Source organism: Hyla sarda, chromosome 8 (genome assembly GCF_029499605.1).
Source record: "Hyla sarda isolate aHylSar1 chromosome 8, aHylSar1.hap1, whole genome shotgun sequence".
NCBI lineage: Eukaryota > Metazoa > Chordata > Amphibia > Anura > Hylidae > Hyla > Hyla sarda.
This window is the reverse complement of record NC_079196.1, coordinates 35,309,678-35,328,171: the sequence shown is the minus strand read 5'-3', so window position 1 is coordinate 35,328,171 and position 18,494 is coordinate 35,309,678. Positions and strand designations below refer to the sequence as shown.

At 42.3% G+C, this 18,494-nt stretch overlaps 1 protein-coding gene across 8 annotated transcripts in view; it reads right to left on the bottom strand.

Moving 5' to 3' along the window:
• The window catches only part of GALNT13 (polypeptide N-acetylgalactosaminyltransferase 13), a 354,352-nt gene that overhangs the window by 57,312 nt on the left and 278,546 nt on the right, over positions 1–18,494 (bottom strand). For all 8 annotated transcript variants that reach the window (XR_008847277.1, XR_008847278.1, XM_056536509.1 and 5 more), the window contains exon 9: positions 12,624–12,722. Coding sequence is in view for 6 of the 8 variants with exons in the window: in XM_056536509.1 (XP_056392484.1) it covers positions 12,624–12,722 (99 nt within the window). In the remaining 2 variants the exon portion in view is untranslated. The remainder of the gene's footprint in view (positions 1–12,623; positions 12,723–18,494) is intronic.

Here is an 18,494-nt window from a genome sequence, read left to right as displayed (position 1 = left end):
GTTCAAACGGCTATTAGAAAATCCCATAGACTATAATGGGATTTTCTAACGGATGTATAAGATTTTGTTACTGCCGTTTTCAGACGAAACTTGATACGGATGTTTAAAAACGGAGAATTTTGTAGTGTGAAAGAAGCCTAAACCATGTGACTTAAATTATTTTATTTTTTTAAAGTTTTTCTTTTAGCTCATACAAATTAGTAGTTGGAACAATTCTTCTTTGTGTCCACCATGTTTATTATCTTTTCCATTAGTAAAAATAATGGAATCCTGCGGCAACTTAGCTACAATCCAGCCCTGCAACAGAATGAGATTTATGGAGTCTATTACAGTCTATTCGTGCCCGATGTATATTAGATCATCTGCCTATCACAAATGACTAAGAATCAATATACAAATCATGCTGGGTCAAGGGTCACGTATTACAGCGAGTCCACAGATAACCAGAGAGGGTTATTATCCACTTCATCTCCCTCAAGGAGCCGACACTGACTCATCTATTCCTTACTGAAGGCTCAGATAGTGTATACTGAAGGCTCAGATAGTGTATACTGAAGGCTCAGATAGTGTATACTGAAGGCTCAGATAGTGTATACTGAAGGCTCAGATAGTGTATACTGAAGGCTCAGATAGTGTATACTGAAGGCTCAGATAGTGTATACTGAAGGCTCAGATAGTGTATACTGAAGGCTCAAATAGTGTATACTGAAGGCTCAGATAGTGTATACTGAAGGCTCACATAGTGTATACTGAAGGCTCACATAGTGTATACTGAAGGCTCACATAGTGTATACTGAAGGCTCACATAGTGTATACTGAAGGCTCAGATAGTGTATACTGAAGGCTCAGATAGTGTATACTGAAGGCTCAGATAGTGTATACTGAAGGCTCAGATAGTGTATACTGAAGGCTCAGATAAAGGTAAGAACACGCCTTTTGTCCGCGGGTACCCCTCGCGGACATACTTTCAGCTTTTGGGGGTACAGTCACCAAAAAAGGTTGAGAACCACTGCTCTAGCACCCCCTATAGCCAGCTTAATCCATCTCTTTAGCGCCACCTATAGCCAACTTAATCCATCTCTTTAGCGCCACCTATAGCCAGCTTAACCCATCTCTTTAGCACCACCTATAGCCAGCTTAATCCATCTCTTTAGCGCCACCTATAGCCATCTTAATCCATCTCTTTAGCGCCACCTATAGCCAGCTTAATCCATCTCTTTAGCGCCACCTATAGCCAGTTTAAACCATCTCTTTAGCACCACCTATAGCCAGATTAATCCATCTCTTTAGCACCACCTATAGCCAGCTTAATCCATCTCTTTAGCGCCACCTATAGCCAGCTTAATCCATCTCTAGCGCCACCTATAGCCAGACATTTATAAAGCCATAAAATGAGTCCAGTCTATACACAGCACAGTTTTAAAGTTGTTTCTCCTCTTCCACAGAAAGAAGGGGGTTCTTGTTGACTGGGTGAGATGCTTTTACATTTAAAAGCCAAAATCAGAACCTTTACCCCTTAGTTACTGGGACAATTTTTAATTTTGCATTTCCGTTTTTCCCTACTCGCCTTCTGAGAGCCTTGACTCTGTTCTTGTTCATCTAGAGCAGTGTTTTCCAAGCAGTGCCCCTCCAGCTGTTGCAAAACTACAACTGCCAGCAAGCCCCGACAGAGTTGTAGTTTTGCAACAGCTGGAGGCACACTGGTTGGGATACACTGCCCTACACTATGCATCACACCACATGCTACAGTAACATTCCTCTACACAATATAAAATTAAGTCAAACAATAAAACCTATGGCTGTCAGGGCATGCTGGCAGTTGTAGTTTTGCAACAGCTGGAGGCACATTGTTTGGGATCCCTATAACTTTTTTTTTAAATGTTCCCGTCTATTTAGCTGTGTGAGAGCCGCATTTTGGAGGCATGATCTTTAGTTTTCTCTACATCATTTCAATTTGGATTGCTTGGATCCCATGCTGAGAGTTTTAGTTTTGCAACAGCTGGAGACACATTGGTTGGGATCCCTATAACTTTTTTTTTAATTTTCCCTTCTATATAGCTGTGTGAGAGCCGCATTTTGGAGCCGTGATCTTTAATTTTCTCTGCATCATTTCCATTTAGATCGCTTGGATCCCATGCTGGGAGTTGTAGTTTTGCAACAGCTGGAGGCACATTGGTTGGGAAACACTACTGTAGATGTATATGGACATCATGCTGACGGAACAACCATGGGCCCGCATGTTTCGTTTCTGATGACTGGCTGGGGGACCCTGGCATTTGCCCCATTTGTCTTCTGCTGATACCATCCCCGGCTCTGCTACATCTGTACGCCCCCTGTGTTCTCTACAAGGCTCAACAATCATTGGCTTAAAGGGGTATTCCAGGAAAAAAAAAAAATTTATATCAACTGGCTCCAGAAAGTTAAACAGATTTGTAAATTAGTGCATGAGAAGACAAAGAAAAGTCGGCACTCACCGGGTTTCCAATTCAGCAGATTTTATTGCACGTTGCTTACAGCCGTAGTACAATTCTCGGGGAGACGACGGATGGTACAAGGGGGGTACGACAGAGAGGCGACACTTGTGTTTCACAAGTGTCGCCTCTCTGTCGTACCCCCCTTGTACCATCCGTCGTCTCCCCGAGAATTGTACTACGGCTGTGAGCAACGTGCAATAAAATCTGCTGAATTGGAAACCCGGTGAGTGCCGACTTTTCTTTGTCTTCTCATGCACTGATGGTATATTCTACATGAGTCCGAGCACCACCGTATCCCCACTCCGCTACAGCGACTTAGTGTCCACCCGCTTTCAGGTTCAGAAATTAGCAGTGCCGAACTACTACTCTATACGCTACAGATTTGTAAATTACTTCTATTAAAAAAAATCTTAATCTTTTCAATAATTACCAGCTGCTGAAGTTGAGTTGTTCTTTTCTGTCTGGCAACAGTGCTCTCTGCTGACATCTCTGCTTGTCTCGGGAACTGCACAGAGTAGAAGAGGTTTTAATATGGGGATTTGCTTCTAAACTGGGCGGTTCCTGAGACACGTGTCATCAGAGAGCACTTAGACAGAAAAGAACAACTCAACTTCATCGGCTCATAAGTACTGAAAGGATTAAGATTTTTTTAATAGAAGTAATTTCCAAATCTGATTAACTTTCTGGAGCCAGTTGAGATATATATATATATATATATATATATATATATATATATATATATAGATAGATAGATAGATAGATATAGATATAAAAATTCCTGGATAACCCCTTTAACTCCTTAGTTTCCGAGGCATATCAAACGCTCTTGTCTAGAGTAAAAAAGGCAAATTTCTTGTCGAAGACAAAGTTAGGAGAGTTTGATCTCACAGGAAGGATAAAGAACATCATCCGAATCGCTGTAAGTTTCCCTGGCGCGGACGGCAAAGCTGAAGTGATTAAACAACCTTTCTTGTTCCTGCGGAGTATTATGTTGTCAAGCGCGTCTGCGGCAAAATGTGACAGGAGTATTTCTTTTATTCCAACTCGCTGGGAATACCCGTCACCTGAGCCCCAAATTCTTCTCTTTTAATTATGACGGAAATGTCACATTGATTTAATTATCCGTCCTGACATTAATGCCGGCTGTCTATGCTACCCACAGGAAAGAGAAGCTGCAGAGTGTTTCAGGAGATCTAAGGCAAGCTGCTATTGGGGAGTGATATTATATTGTTCTAGAAAGTTCGGTAATCTCTGATTTGGAGCCACTAGGGCAGTGGTCTCCAACCTGCGGACCTCCAGATGTTGCAAATAGAGATGAGCGAACTTACAGTAAATTTGATTCGTCAAGAACTTCTCGGCTCGGCAGTTGATGACTTATCCTGCATAAATTAGTTCAGCTTTCTGGTGCTCCCGTGGGCTGGAAAAGGTAAATACAGTCCTAGGAGACTCTTTCCTAGGACTGTATCCACCTTTTCCAGCCCTCCGGAGCACCTGAAAGCTGAACTAATTTACGCAGGAAAAGTCATCAACTGCCGAGCCGAGAAGTTCGTGACGAATCGAATTTACTGTAAGTTCGCTCATCTCTAGTTGCAAAACTACAACTCCCAGCATGCCCGGACAGCCGTTGGCTGTCCGGGCATGCTGGGAGTTGTAGTTTTGCAACATCTGGAGGTCCGCAGGTTGAAGACCACTGCACTAGGGCATGAAGATTTGCCTCTCCTGCACCTAGGGTTGCCACCTTTCTGTCAAAAAAATACCGGCCATGCTAATTTGCATAATTAGTTATATATTCTGACTAGAGATGAGCGAACTTACAGTAAATTCGATTTGTCACGAACTTCTCGGCTCGGCAGTTGATGACTTATCCTGCGTAAATTAGTTCAGCTTTCAGGTGCTCCGGTGGGCTGGAAAAGGTGGATACAGTCCTAGGAAAGAGTCTCCTAGGACTGTATCCACCTTTTCCAGCCCACTGGAGCACCTGAAAGATGACTAATTTATGCAGGATAAGTCATCAACTGCCGAGCCGAGAAGTTTGTGACGAATCGAATTTACTGTAAGTTCGCTCATCTCTAATTCTGACCCTTATAACTTTTTTATTTCTCCTTATACGGGCCTGTATGAATGCGTTTTGCGCCCCGATCTGTAGTTTTTAACAGTACCATTTTTATTTTGATGTGTCTTTTTGACCGCCTTTTTTTTTATTTATTTTTTTTATTAAATTCGGGAGTTGTAGTTAGTTACTAATTACAACTCCCAGCATGCCGTGATACAATCCTGTGGGTCAGCAGCTGCCCCAAATAAAAACTACAACTCCCAGGATGTTGAACTATATAGTAGTATATACACTGCTCATAAGAAAAAAATAAAGGGAACACTTAAAGGGGTTGTCCGCTGCCCTGCCTTTCGGAGCTCCGCTTGCAGCGTCTGGAAGTTCATTACTCCGAACGCTGTGTCACGCCCCCTTCCCATAGACTTTCGTTGAGGGGGCGGGCGTGACGTCCCGAGGGGGCGGCCGCGAACACGGAAGCACGCACACAGCGTTCGGAGTAATGAACTTCCGGACGCTGCAAGCGGAGCTCCGAAAGGCAGGGCAGCGGACAACCCCTTTAAACAACACAATGTAACTCCAAGTCAATGACACTTCTGTGAAATCACACTGTCCACTCAGGAAGCAACACTGATTGACAATCAATTTCACATGCTGTTGTGCAAATGGAACAGACAACAGGTGGAAATTATGGGCAATTAGCAAGACACCCCCAATAAAGGAGTGGTTCTGCAGGTGGTGACCACAGACCACTTCTCAGTTCCTATGCTTCCTGGCTGATGTTTTGGTCACTTTTGAATGCTGGCGGTGCTTTCACTCTAGTGGTAGCATGAGACGGAGTCTACAACCCACACAAGTGGCTCAGGTTGTGCAGCTCGTCCAGGATGGCACATCAATGCGAGCTGTGGCAAGAAGGTTTGCTGTGTCTGTCAGCGTAGTGTCCAGAGCATGGAGGCGCTACCAAGAGACAGGCCAGTACATCAGGAGACGTGGAGGAGGCCGTAGGAGGGCAACAACCCAGCAGCAGGACCGCTACCTCTGCCTTTGTGCAAGGAGGAGCACTGCCAGAGCCCTGCAAAATGACCTCCAGTAGGCCACGAATGTGCATGTGTCCACTCAAACGGTCAGAAACAGACTCCATGAGGTTGATATGAGGGCCCGACGTCCACAGGTGAGGGTTATGCTTACAGCCCAACACCGTGCAGAACGTTTGGCATTTGCCAGAGAATACCAAGATTGCCAAATTCGCCACTGGCGCCCTGTGCTCTTCACATGTGACAGACATGACAGAGTCTGGAGACGCTGTGGAGAACGTTCTGCTGCCTGCAACATCCTCCAGCATGACCGGTTTGGCGGTGGGTCAGTAATGGTTTTGGGGGGCATTTCTTTGGGGGGCCGCACAGCCCTCCAGGTGCTTGCCAGAGGTAGCCTGACTGCCATTAGGTACCGAGATGAAATCCTCAGACCCCTTGTGAGACCATATGCTGGTGCGGTTGGTCCTGGGTTCCTCCTAATGCAAGACAATGCTAGACCTCATGTGGCTGGAGTGTGTCAGCAGTTCCTGCAAGAGGAAGGCATTGATGCTATGGACTGGCCCGCCCGTTCCCCTGACCTGAATCCGATTGAGCACATCTGGGACATCATGTTTCGCTCCATCCACCAACTCCACGTTGCACCACAGACTGTCCAGGAGTTGGCGGATGCTTTAGTCCAGGTCTGGGAGGACATCCCTCAGGAGACCATCCGTCACCTCATCAGGAGCATGCCCAGGCATTGTAGGGAGGTCATACGGGCACGTGGAGGCCACACACTACTGAGCCTCATTGTGACTTGTTTTAAGGACATTACATAAAGTTGGATCAGCCTGTAGTGCGGTTTTCCACTTTGATTTTGAGTGTGACCCCATATCCAGACCTCCATGGGTTGATAAATTTGATTTCCATTGATAATTATTGTGTGATTTTGTTGTCTGCACATTCAACTATGTAAAGAGGAAAGTATTTCATACGATTAGTTCATTCATTCAGATCTAGGATTTGTTATTTTAGTGTTTCCTTTAATTTTTTTAGCAGTGTAGTATAGGTCAGTGTTTCCAACCAGGGGTGCCTCCAGATGTTGCAAAACTACAACTCCCAGCATGCCCGGACAGCCGTTGTCTGTCCGGGCATGCTGGGAGTTGTAGTTTTGCAACAGCTGGGGGCGCTTTGGTTGGGAAACACTTGTATAGGTAATGGTGCAACATTCCAAGAGTTGGAGGATTGGTTGGATGAATGCCGGCCATTGCATTGCCGATATTTTTAATATAAAAATACCAGCAGGGTGGCCAATATACCGTCTGTGCTGGTCCGGCCAGATGGAACCCTTATCTGCACCCCACCTGTGTATCCCCCTCATAATGCTTAGGGCCTGTGTAATCTGCCATAGATAAACATGGGGGGTCTTTCTGATGTTGATATCTATTTATAAGGTCCTTTCCATTTCTTTTATCTTCAAACTGGTCTGGGACATCATGGGGATCAATTCTAATCATGAATTGTCTGTCAGACAATAGTGCCCCCACATAGTTGTTACCCCCCCCCCCCCCCCCCCTAACAGTGATGGAGGGGGATTGGGGTTAAAAATGATGGTCATTGTGTGGGATATAAAAAAATAAACCTTTACTTACCTGCGTTACCTCTGATGTCCTGCTCTTCTCCTCCGATCTTTCTCGAGGCGGGACATTGTTTCGACCAGTGATTCACTGAGCATCAGTATGATACATTGGGTCCTGGTACCTTCTGGGGACGACACATCATGTTACAGCTCAGGAAGATGATTGGATTGGGGGACCAAAGCAGGGCACCAGAGGCACCGTGGGAGCGTTTGAGGTAAGTAAAGGCTTGTTTTTCTATATATAACACAATGGACATAATTTTGAAACAAACCCCCCCCCACACACACACCCACACCCACTGGATAACCCCTTTAAAGGTGTCTGCGGCTACAAAAAAGGAGGAATAGAGTGGGATACATTGGTTCTTTGCTTTGCTCCATTGGCGGAAAGCAGCTCTTGCCTGGGTATCTAGGGCATACAGCATACTGAGGGGGAGGTGGGGGAGGAGGGCTTCTACCACCGATTGAGTGGAACAGATCCTTTTTACTCCGTTCCTTGAAGAAGTGATATAGTTCTACATTAAGTTTAACAACAATGAGTGCTGTAATGGCAAACTAGATAGGACCTTAAAGGGGTACTCTGGCACTAGATATCTTATCCCCTATCCAAAGGGGATAAGATGTCTGATCATGGGGGTCCCACAGCTGGGACCCCCACTACCTTTGTGTGGGTAGTGGGTAGTGGGGGGCATGATGTCACAGCCACGCCCCTCTGGGATCATGCCACACCCCCTCAATGCAGTGATGTCACGAGGGCTGGGGCTGTGATGCCATGACCCCCACCGCCCGCTACAAGCATTTGGAACAAAATGTTCCGAGCACTGGGGCAGAGGAGTACCCCTTTAATAGTGTTATAACTCTGAAAACTAAGAAAGCAGAAACTTGTACTTTATGGTAAGTTTCTATCATTTTTGGAGCAATGCACCTTTTGTAAAAAGTCCCAGTTTCCATTTTCTTTAGACGGCTTCTGTAGTGCAAATGCTAGTCAGGGGCAAAATTGTGTGATAGCAGCTCCTGTAGAACAGAATTCCCTACGGAATGAGCAAGGAAGAAGAATGACAGCAGTAGAGCCGATGGGTACCACAAGAAGATGGATCGGCACAAGTCCCCAGTGACTACTGTAAATCACAAAGGCTGCGAGAGAGGTGCAAATCAGGGAAAGCTATCTCTCAGAAACCATGCAGAATAATAAATGGAACAAAATATTGGCGAAAGTGCAGACCTGAATCTATTATCCCAAATCTGGTTCATTTATCAACCAACATAAATTATTCAGAAAAATAATTTTATTCAATTAGTCATGAAGATTTTTTGTTTGTTTGTTTGTTTTTGGTCTGTTTTGGAATGAATCCTGAATTTGTAACAAAACAACAACACAAAACAAAAACACAACACAACACCACAAGACAAAACACAAAACAGAATGACAAAACAACACAACACAACACAAACAACAACACAAACAACAACACAACAACAAGCATATTCTGATCCCCTGGCTGTGGATTGATCTGCACTTTAAAGTGTACCTGTGCTTTCAAGTAACTTTCTTTGAATAAACCAGTGTTTCCAAACAGGGTGCTTCCAACTGTGGCAAAACTACAACTATAAATGTTGTTTTGCAACAGCTGGAGATACCCTGGTTGGAAAACACTGAAATGACCTATTGTGTGTAATAAACTATTCTAGTCAATATGTAACTCGTTGTACAGTACATTCGAAGTTTTAAGCCATATTTTACATTTATTTTCGGCCTTGTGCTACGAAAAAAATTCTCCCATCATTCTGTACATAATATCCCATAATGACAAAGTGAAAATAGAATGCTAAACAATCTTTGCTATTTTTTTTTTATTTTTTTAAGAAAAAAAATAAAATATTGTAATGACATACGTATTCAGACCCTTTATTCAGGACTTAGGGTACTCTGCCCCTAAATGAAAAAATGTATTTCATATATAGGGTATCTTAGTGAGTACTACTCAATTATCAATACACAGTGTGTAAATTATACATGTCCGCCAAAAAAAGATTGCTATATGACCTCCCAAATACATATCAAACCACAAAAAAAGAAAGAATGTAGTCATTTAAACCATATTATAACAAAATATATCATTCTTTTATTGGTACATATTACATTAAAAATGGAAGAATTCCACCCAAGGGGGACAAAACAAAACAGGTGTCACTCAGGTGTCACAGTCTTACAGTAAATTCGATTCATCACAAACTTCTCGGCTCGGCAGTTGATGACTTTTCCTGCGTAAATGAGTTCAGCTTTCAGGTGCTCCGGAGGGCTGGAAAAGATGGATACAGTCCTAGGAAAGAGTCTCCTAGGACTGTATCCCCCTTTTCTAGCCCACGGGAGCACCTGAAAGCTGAACTCATTTACGCAGGAAAAGTCATCAACTGCCGAGCCGAGAAGTTCGAGACGAATCGAATTTATTGTAAGTTCGCTCATCTCTAGTGACAAGATTAGCTAACATATGCAAGAAAAATAATTGTAGTGTGGATAGGTGTAAACAAATAGTTGTATAATAACAATAGCTGCAAAGTTACATAGACACAATACTACACCATACCAATTTTTATGCCATTTTTTATTTATTTTTTTTGCTTTGGTTTTGCTTATGTGTGACATATTTATCGTTCTATCATAGGGAGGTTGATAAATTTGGAGCATTTAAAAAAGGTAGAGCAAATGGAGTCGGCACTCGTAATCCGTAAGGTGGTGATCGCAGACCAAGGATAAATGCTGTATAAATGGAAAGAAGTCTCGGCACTCACGTATTCTCTGCAAAACTTTAGTGTTTATTCACACATCTTCTTAAAGGGGTACTCTTGGAAAAAAGTGTTCCAAACGCTGGAGCCGGCGCCAGGAGCTCGTGGCATCATAGCCCCGCCCCATCATGATGTCACGCCCCACCCCCTCAATGCAAGTCTATGGGAGGGGGCGTGACAGCCGTCACGCCCCCTCCAATAGACTTGCATTGAGGGGGTGGGGCGTAACGCCATGAAGGGGGCGGGGCTGTGGCATCACAAGCTCCCAGCGCCGGCTCTAGCTTTCGGAACGGTTTATTCCAAACGTTGAGCAGTGGAGTACGCACAGGACGAGTTTCGGCCAGAAGCCGTTGTCAACCGTTAGGCTCACAAGTTAACGTAATTTATAGGAAGCCAGCCCCATCCGGTAGGCTGTTCATTAGCATTAATTCTATACAGGTGTCAACTATCATACGGACTGGAGAGATAAACAAACATATACCAAAAGTATCCAAACTTATATACGAAACAAAGGAACGTATAACCTGTATTTCAGGTCACATATCTTGACTGTATTATTGCTTGTTATTCTCTACATTGTATCTAAAATAGAGAAATATTTGATGTTAGTAAAAAATACATAGAATACCAAACATCAGGAGGATAAAAAAATTTATATAAAATAATTCTTACATCCTCCTGATCTTTGGTATTCTATATATATATACATATATATATATATATGTTTTACTAACATCAAATATTTCTCTATTTTAGATACAACTTAGAGAATAACAAGCGATAATACAGTCAAGATATGTGACCTTAGATACAGGTTATACGTTCCTTTGTTTTGTATATATATATGTTTGGATCCTACCGGATGGGGCTGGCTTCCTATAAATTGTATTACATGTTAAAGGGGTTATCCAGGAAAAAACTTTTTTTTCATATATATCAACTGGCTCCAGAAAGTTAAACACATTTGTAAATTACTTCTATTAAAAAATCTTAATCCTTTCAGTACTTTTTAGCTGCTGAAGTTGAGTTGTTCTTTTCTGTCTAAGTGCTCTCTGATGACACGTGTCTCGGGGACTGTCCAGAGTAGAAGCAAATTCCCATAGCAAACCTCTTCTACTCTGTTCCCGAGACAAGTAGAGATGTCAGCAGAGAGCACTGTTGCCAGACAGATAAGAACAACTCAACTTCAGCAGCTGGTAATTATTGGAAGGATTAAGATTTTTTAATAGAAGTAATTTACAAATCTGTTTAACTTCCTGGAGCCAGTTGATTATATATATATATATATATATATATATATATATATATATATAAAAAGTTTTTTTCCTGGAATACCCCTTTAACTTGTGAGCATCATGGTTGACAATGGCTTCTGGCCGAAACGCATCCTGTGTATCGCTATTAAGAAGATATGTGAATAAACACTAAAGTTTTGCAGAGAATACGTGAGTGCCGAGACTTCTTTCCATTTATACAGCATTTACCACAGGTGACTCCAGTCGAGATGCAGAAACATCTCAGAGATGATCAAGAGGAATGGAAAGCCCTGATACTTTTTAAATGCATTGTATTTGGCATTTTCACAAGTTTTCCTCCTTGCTTCCATCTCTAATTTTGGGCTAGTGGATAGAGCCTGTTCTTTGATATCTCCAATACACACACAGAAGAGGAGATCCTGCTCTCCTTTATCTCCAAACATACCCTCAGGAGTAGCAGAAGTGAAAACTGTGAAGATATGGCCCTTGCTAAAAATGCTCTCCTTTCTCTTTGTCTCTCTGCTTCTGTCTCTTTCCATCCACTCCCTCTACTTCCCTTTCCCTTCTCTATAGATTTCTGTGGGCAGCTGTAATCTGATCTTTCAGTGAGCTGTACCATCTCTAGGCACACATATTTAATTCAGAATAAAGGGCAGTAGCCTGATTAGGGGAGAAAGGCATTTTCTCTGATAAGATATTTTACATAGTTTTGACCATTACCTTGTACAGTACTACCATGAGTTAGTTTGGGGTCTCTAGATCACCAGCATGTGACTATACAGCTGAGGTTTATTGTAGTGTTGCTCGCGAATATTCGCAATGCGAATTTTATTCGCGAATATCGCATATTCGCGAATTCGCGAATATTCACGAATATAGCACTATATATTCGCAATTACGAATATTGTTTTTTGTTTTTTTTCACAGTAAACAAACTAATTTTTGCATTTGCGAATTTTCGCATATGCTAATTTTGGTTTATGCTATTTTTCGCATATGCTAATTTAGCGAATATATGACGAATATTCGTCCATATATTGCGAAATATTGCGAATTCGAATATGGCCTATGCCGCTCAACACTAGTTTATTGTCCCAAAAGTTGCCCAGCCCCTCTACCCAGTTTAAAAACACTTTTCACTTACCAGGATCAGAGTCCCGAACTCCCTCATCCAGCTCCCCCTCCATTTCTCTTCATTACAAATGCTTGGCTTCATCCGTGCAGTGTGCAAGAGCTGGAAGCCGGGCAGGGAGTCCAAGACTCCTTTCCAAGTAAGTAAAAAAATGAATTAAAACCAAACTATAGGGCTGTTTTATGAGAACCTTCATCCATATTATGTCAGCCTATATTCCGCTGATGGATCTTTAAGGATCCGCACACATGGCTTCATATGATCCAAGTATAACTGACCTGGTTGCCTCCCATGCCATGACAATTGAAGATACCAACTTTCTCATTCTCTTTACGACCCATATTATCCAGACATTGGTTGGTTTCCACATTTCGGATCTATAAGTAAAAGAGAACAAAGTTATATTGTGTTCAGTTGTACAAATTGAATGGATACAGTGAAGCATAGTAAGGCTGAATGTTCATCTAGTTTAGGGATGTACAACCTAAAAAAGGACACATTGTCAGACTATTGTTATGCCCTGCGCTCCGGCCGCCTGCACTAGCCGTGAGCGCATTGTTCATCTGTCCCCGGCTGCCGGCGGGGCCGGGATGCGCATCGCGGGACGCGCCCGCATGCGAATCCCGGCTTGTCACTCACCCTGTGCTGCTGCCGCTTCCGCTCCTGTGTCCTCAGCTCTGTCGTGCGCGCCCCCGTCTCCTAGGGCGCGCGGCGGAGCTCTGAGATTTAAAGGGCCAGTACACCCATAATTACTGTTTGCACCCGACTTGATACCTGTGTGGTCGAGCCGTGTTGGGGGTGGCGACCTGGGTGTCACCTACCACAGCAAGCCCATCCTGCCTTGCGGCGGGCTCTGGTGAAGACCAGCGGCACCTTAGACTCCACTCCCCAATACGGTCCGAGTCATCAGCCACACAGGTTAGAGGATCCACATCCAGCTCCGTTACAACTATGCACCACTCTCATGGTAAGAATACAACTTAGAAGGTGTGAGTATATATTTAAAAAATATTATCCATATATACCACACAAGGCTAGGACTCCTCCAGTACCCACTGAGAAAAATGGAATCTATCTATCCCTTATCAATCCTATATCTATCTATCTATCTATCTATCTATCTAATATCTATCTATCTATCTATCTATCTATCTATCTAATATCTATCATCCCTCTATCATCTCCTATATATATCTATTTATCTATCTATCTATTGATCCCATACCTATCTATCTATCTCATATCTATCTATCTCATATCTATCTATCTCATATCTATCTATCTCATATCTATCTATCTCATATCTATCTATCTATCTATCTATCTATCTCATACCTATCTATCTCATACCTATCTATCTATCTAATATCTATCCCCTATCCATCTATCTATCTCATTTCTATCTATCTATCTATCTATCTCATTTCTATCTATCTATCTATCCCACATCTATCTATCCCATATCTATCTATCCCATATCTATCTATCTCATATCTATCTATCATCTAATATCTATCCCTTATGTATCTCATTTCTATCTATCTATCTAAAAACACAGGAGGAAAGCAGCACTATCCAGTCCAAGAAAATTATGCAGTGGTGCACGCAGAGACCGGACCTTGGTCAGAGGCCCATACGCAAAATAGAAGAAACACACACGTATTCGTGAAAAATCAAACGGTGGTTTATTCCATCAGAAAAACATGAGTGTAGAGAACAACGTTTCAACCACCTCTCCTGGTCTTTTCCAAGCTCAGCATACAAAGTGGATCACACATATTGTATAGGAGTGCTAATCAAGCACAGACAATAAAGTGATTAATTAATCAGTGTCAAAATAACTAAAAATACAAATTCATATCTAAACATCAATAAATCAGTGCATCTTCAAAACATCATCCCAATGTGCATGTACATAATGTAATATAAAGATGTATAACAATCATGCAGATAACATACATCTTTGTGGAATTAGATCACAAATTCTGCACAAACCAGTGATTATAAAAAGCCTTCACCTGTGGCTTAAAAACAATATATACAGTGATCTGGGGAGCGCTCACTCACCGGGACACCACGTTGCTTTCAATGCGGCTTGTAAACAATGAGACAGCGCATGCGTGCCGTGACCAGTCAGTCTCACGGCCGCACGGCAGTTAACGCATGCGCAGAGCGCTACATAACAGCACAATCGCATGTGTGGTACGTAATGTACGGTCATGTGTGTCAACAGAGAGGAGCGTGCGGGTAACCATAGTAACATACATAAAGTCAATAATTCGGATCTGGCCATCCAATAGTGGGAAGTAACGGCTCCGTATTTAACCCGGCAGCCAATCTGAGATAATAAATGAAAAATAAATGAAAAAATGAAAAATCGGGTGCAAGGTCCTCTAGTATGCACACATGTTGGAGCTGCGTACCAAACTTTCTGTGGTTACAGGTGGGAATAGGAGACCGATCCACAGCACCATTGATGTGTCAAGCATCAATCACCCATAACTTAAGTGACCCACGGGACCACCAAATAGGTGGCACCCGGAGACCACACAGGTTAACCCCCTGCATTTCATCAGCCCTCTCGGCTCTGCATAATAGGTACCCAACAAATCGTGTGGGACAAAACAGTCCAGGTCCTTATAGAGCACCCTTCTCAGGACGGTATTAACCAACCAAACAGAAAAAATAACTAGAAAATAAAAAATAAATAATAAAAAAAAATGCTCAAATAAAATGAAATACAGAAACTTTCATAGCATAAAGATACATATAGGCAATTGATGAAAGAAAAATATATATTTTTTAAATGTCCGGTGAGTAGAGGCTTTTCTCCCGCAATGAACCACTGTAAAAAAGCAAGAAATCCAAAATTAATACAAAGTTAATTACTTGCGTACAATTTGCATAAAATTAAACAAAACTGTGTATACTGAATATACAGATACCGACATGTCATGTCACCGGGCTATGTACAAAGAAACTACCTCCCCACTATTCTTGATGACATTTTAAAGTCTACATTTAAACCATTCGGTTTTAATGACCCTAGCTGAAATATCCATTTCAATTCCAGTTTTTTAAGTATGGCCTGTCGATCACCACCCCTCTTTAAGGGGGGAACATGATCTAAAATCATAAAGTGTAAATTGCTTTCTGCATGTCCAAATTCCACAAAATGTTTTGGTATAGGTAAGTCCGTTTTTTGTTTTCTGATGGTGTACCTATGTTGGTTTAGCCTTGTTTTCATGTTCCATGTGGTCTCCCCTATGTAGAGGAGGCCACATGGGCACCACAAGGCATAGACCACGAAAGAAGAGTTGCAATCTAAATAATATTTGATGGGGTACTCATCATTGGTCACAGGGTGTATGAACTTCTCTCCCTTCACCATGTATCTACAACTGACACATGTCCTGCAGGGGAAACTACCCTTCCTTTCCACAGAGAAAAACTTTTGTGTCGCTCTCCCTTTAGCCGAGACATCAGCCTTCACCAGTCAGTCCTTTAAATTTCTGGCCCTCCTGTATGACATCAAGGGGGGTGTGGTAAACTCAGGAATGTCAACATAACCACTTAAGACATGCCAGTGTTTACGTAAAAATTTTATCCTATCAAGGGTGAAATGTCATAATAGGTGCTGACAAAGGCTATGCGTGTAGATGTAGAGTGGTCCTGTGTCAATCGTCCCCCTCTGTCTATACTCATGACCCTCGCCCGTTGTCTCTGAATAAGGTGCTGAGGATAGCCCCTCTGTCTAAAATTGTGGGTCATACATTCTAATGCTTTCTCCAGTTTGTCTGGTGTGTCAGTAATCCTCCTTGCCCTCAGCATTTGGCTAAAGGGCAAGGAGTTTACCATAGGTCTAGGGCTGCAGCTGTCATACCTCAGAAGTGTATTATTGTCCGTGTCCTTAGTAAACAGATTTGTGGCTAAACGTACTTCTTCAATAGTGATGAGTACATCAAGAAAACTGATGGCATGTGTCGAGAGAGTCAAAGTAAATTGGATGTCTGAGAGATGGCTATTCAAATAGTCCTGAAACAAAAGCAGTTGGTCAAGATTACCAGTCCAAATAAAAAAAAAATATCGTCTATATACCGCCACCACTCCAGGATAAACCTGGAGTGGTGGGGCACATAGACAAAACGTTCCTCAAACTCCATTATAAACAGATTTGCGTAAGTTGGGGCCACGTTACTGCCCATAGCGGTCCCCCGGTGCTGTAAATACAGCTTATTGTCAAACATGAAATAATTATTCTCTAGAACTAATCTCAGCAAAGCAGTAACAAAGTCAATCCTCTCTTCAGTAAAGTTGGCCTTCAGTAGTCTAGTTGTGACAGCCTCCCTTCACCCTTGATAGGCAACATTTTACGTAAACACTGGCATGTCTTAAGTGGTTATGTTGACATTCCTGAGTTTACCACACCCCCCTTGATGTCATACAGGAGGGCCAGAAATTTTAAGAACCAACTGGTGAAGGCTGATGTCTCAGCTAAAGGGAGAGCGACACAAAAGTTTTTCTCTGTGGAAAGGAAGGGTAGTTTCCCCTGCAGGACATGTGTCAGTTGTAGATACATGGTGAAGGGAGAGAAGTTCATACACCCTGTGACCAATGATGAGTACCCCATCAAATATTATTTAGATTGCAACTCTTCTTTCGTGGTCTATGCCTTGTGGTGCCCATGTGGACTCCTCTACATGGGACATGAAAACAAGGCTAAACCAACATAGGTACACCATCAGAAAACAAAAAACGGACTTACCTGTACCAAAACATTTTGGGGAATTTGGACATGCAGAAAGCACTTTACGCTTTATGATTTTAGATCATGTTCCCCCCTTAAAGAGGGGTGGTGATCGACAGGCCATACTTAAAAAACTGGAATTGAAATGGATATTTCAGCTAGGGTCATTAAAACCGAATGGCTTAAATGTAGACTTTAAAATGTCATCAAGAATAGTGGGGAGGTAGTTTCTTTGTACATAGCCCGGTGACATGACATGTCGGTATCTGTATATTCAGTATACACAGTTTTGTTTAATTTTATGCAAATTGTATGCAAGTAATTAACTTTGTATTAATTTTGGATTTCTTGCTTTTTTACAGTGGTTCATTGCGGGAGAAAAGCCTCTACTCACCGGACATTTAAAAAATATATATTTTTCTTTCATCAATTGCCTATATGTATCTTTATGCTATTAAAGTTTCTGTATTTTCCGTATGTCTGCGTTGTTCATAGAGAGTGAGCTTTAAGTGGGGTCTCATTCATTTTATTTGAGCATTTTTTTTATTATTATTTATTTTTTATTTTCTAGTTATTTTTCTGTTTGGTCGGTTAATACCGTCCTGAGAAGGGTGCTCTATAAGGACCTTGACTGTTTTGTCCCACACGATTTGTTGGGTACCTATTATGCAGAGCCGAGAGGGCTGAGGGAATGCAGGGGGTTAACCTGTGTGGTCTCCGGGTGCCACCTATTTGGTGGTCCCGTGGGTCACTTAAGTTATGGGTGATTGATGCTTGACACATCAATGGTGCTGTGGATCGGTCTCCTATTCCCACCTGCAACCACAGAAAGTTTGGTACGCAGCTCCAACATGTGTGCATGCTAGAGGACCTTGGACCCGATTTTTCATTTTTTAATTTATTTTTCATTTATTATCTCAGATTGGCTGCCGGGTTAAATACGGAGCCGTTACTTCCCACTATTGGATGGTCAGATCCGAATTATTGACTTTATGTATGTTGCTATGGTTACCCGCACGCTCCTCTCTGTTGACACACATGACCGGACATTACGTTGTACACATGCGATTGTGCTATTATGTAGCGCTCTGCGCATGCGTTAACTGACGTGCGGCCGTGAGACTGACTGGTCACGGCACGCATGAGCTGTCTCATTGTTTACAAGCCGCATTGAAAGCAACGTGGTGTCCCGGTGAGTGAGCGCTCCCCAGATCACTGTATATATTGTTTTTAAGCCACAGGTGAAAGCTTTTTATAATCACTGGATTGTGCAGAATTTGTGATCTAATTCCACAAAGATGTATGTTATCTGCATGATTGTTATACATCTTTATATTACATTATGTACATGCACATTGGGATGATGTTTTGAAGATGCACTGATTTATTGATGTTTAGATAT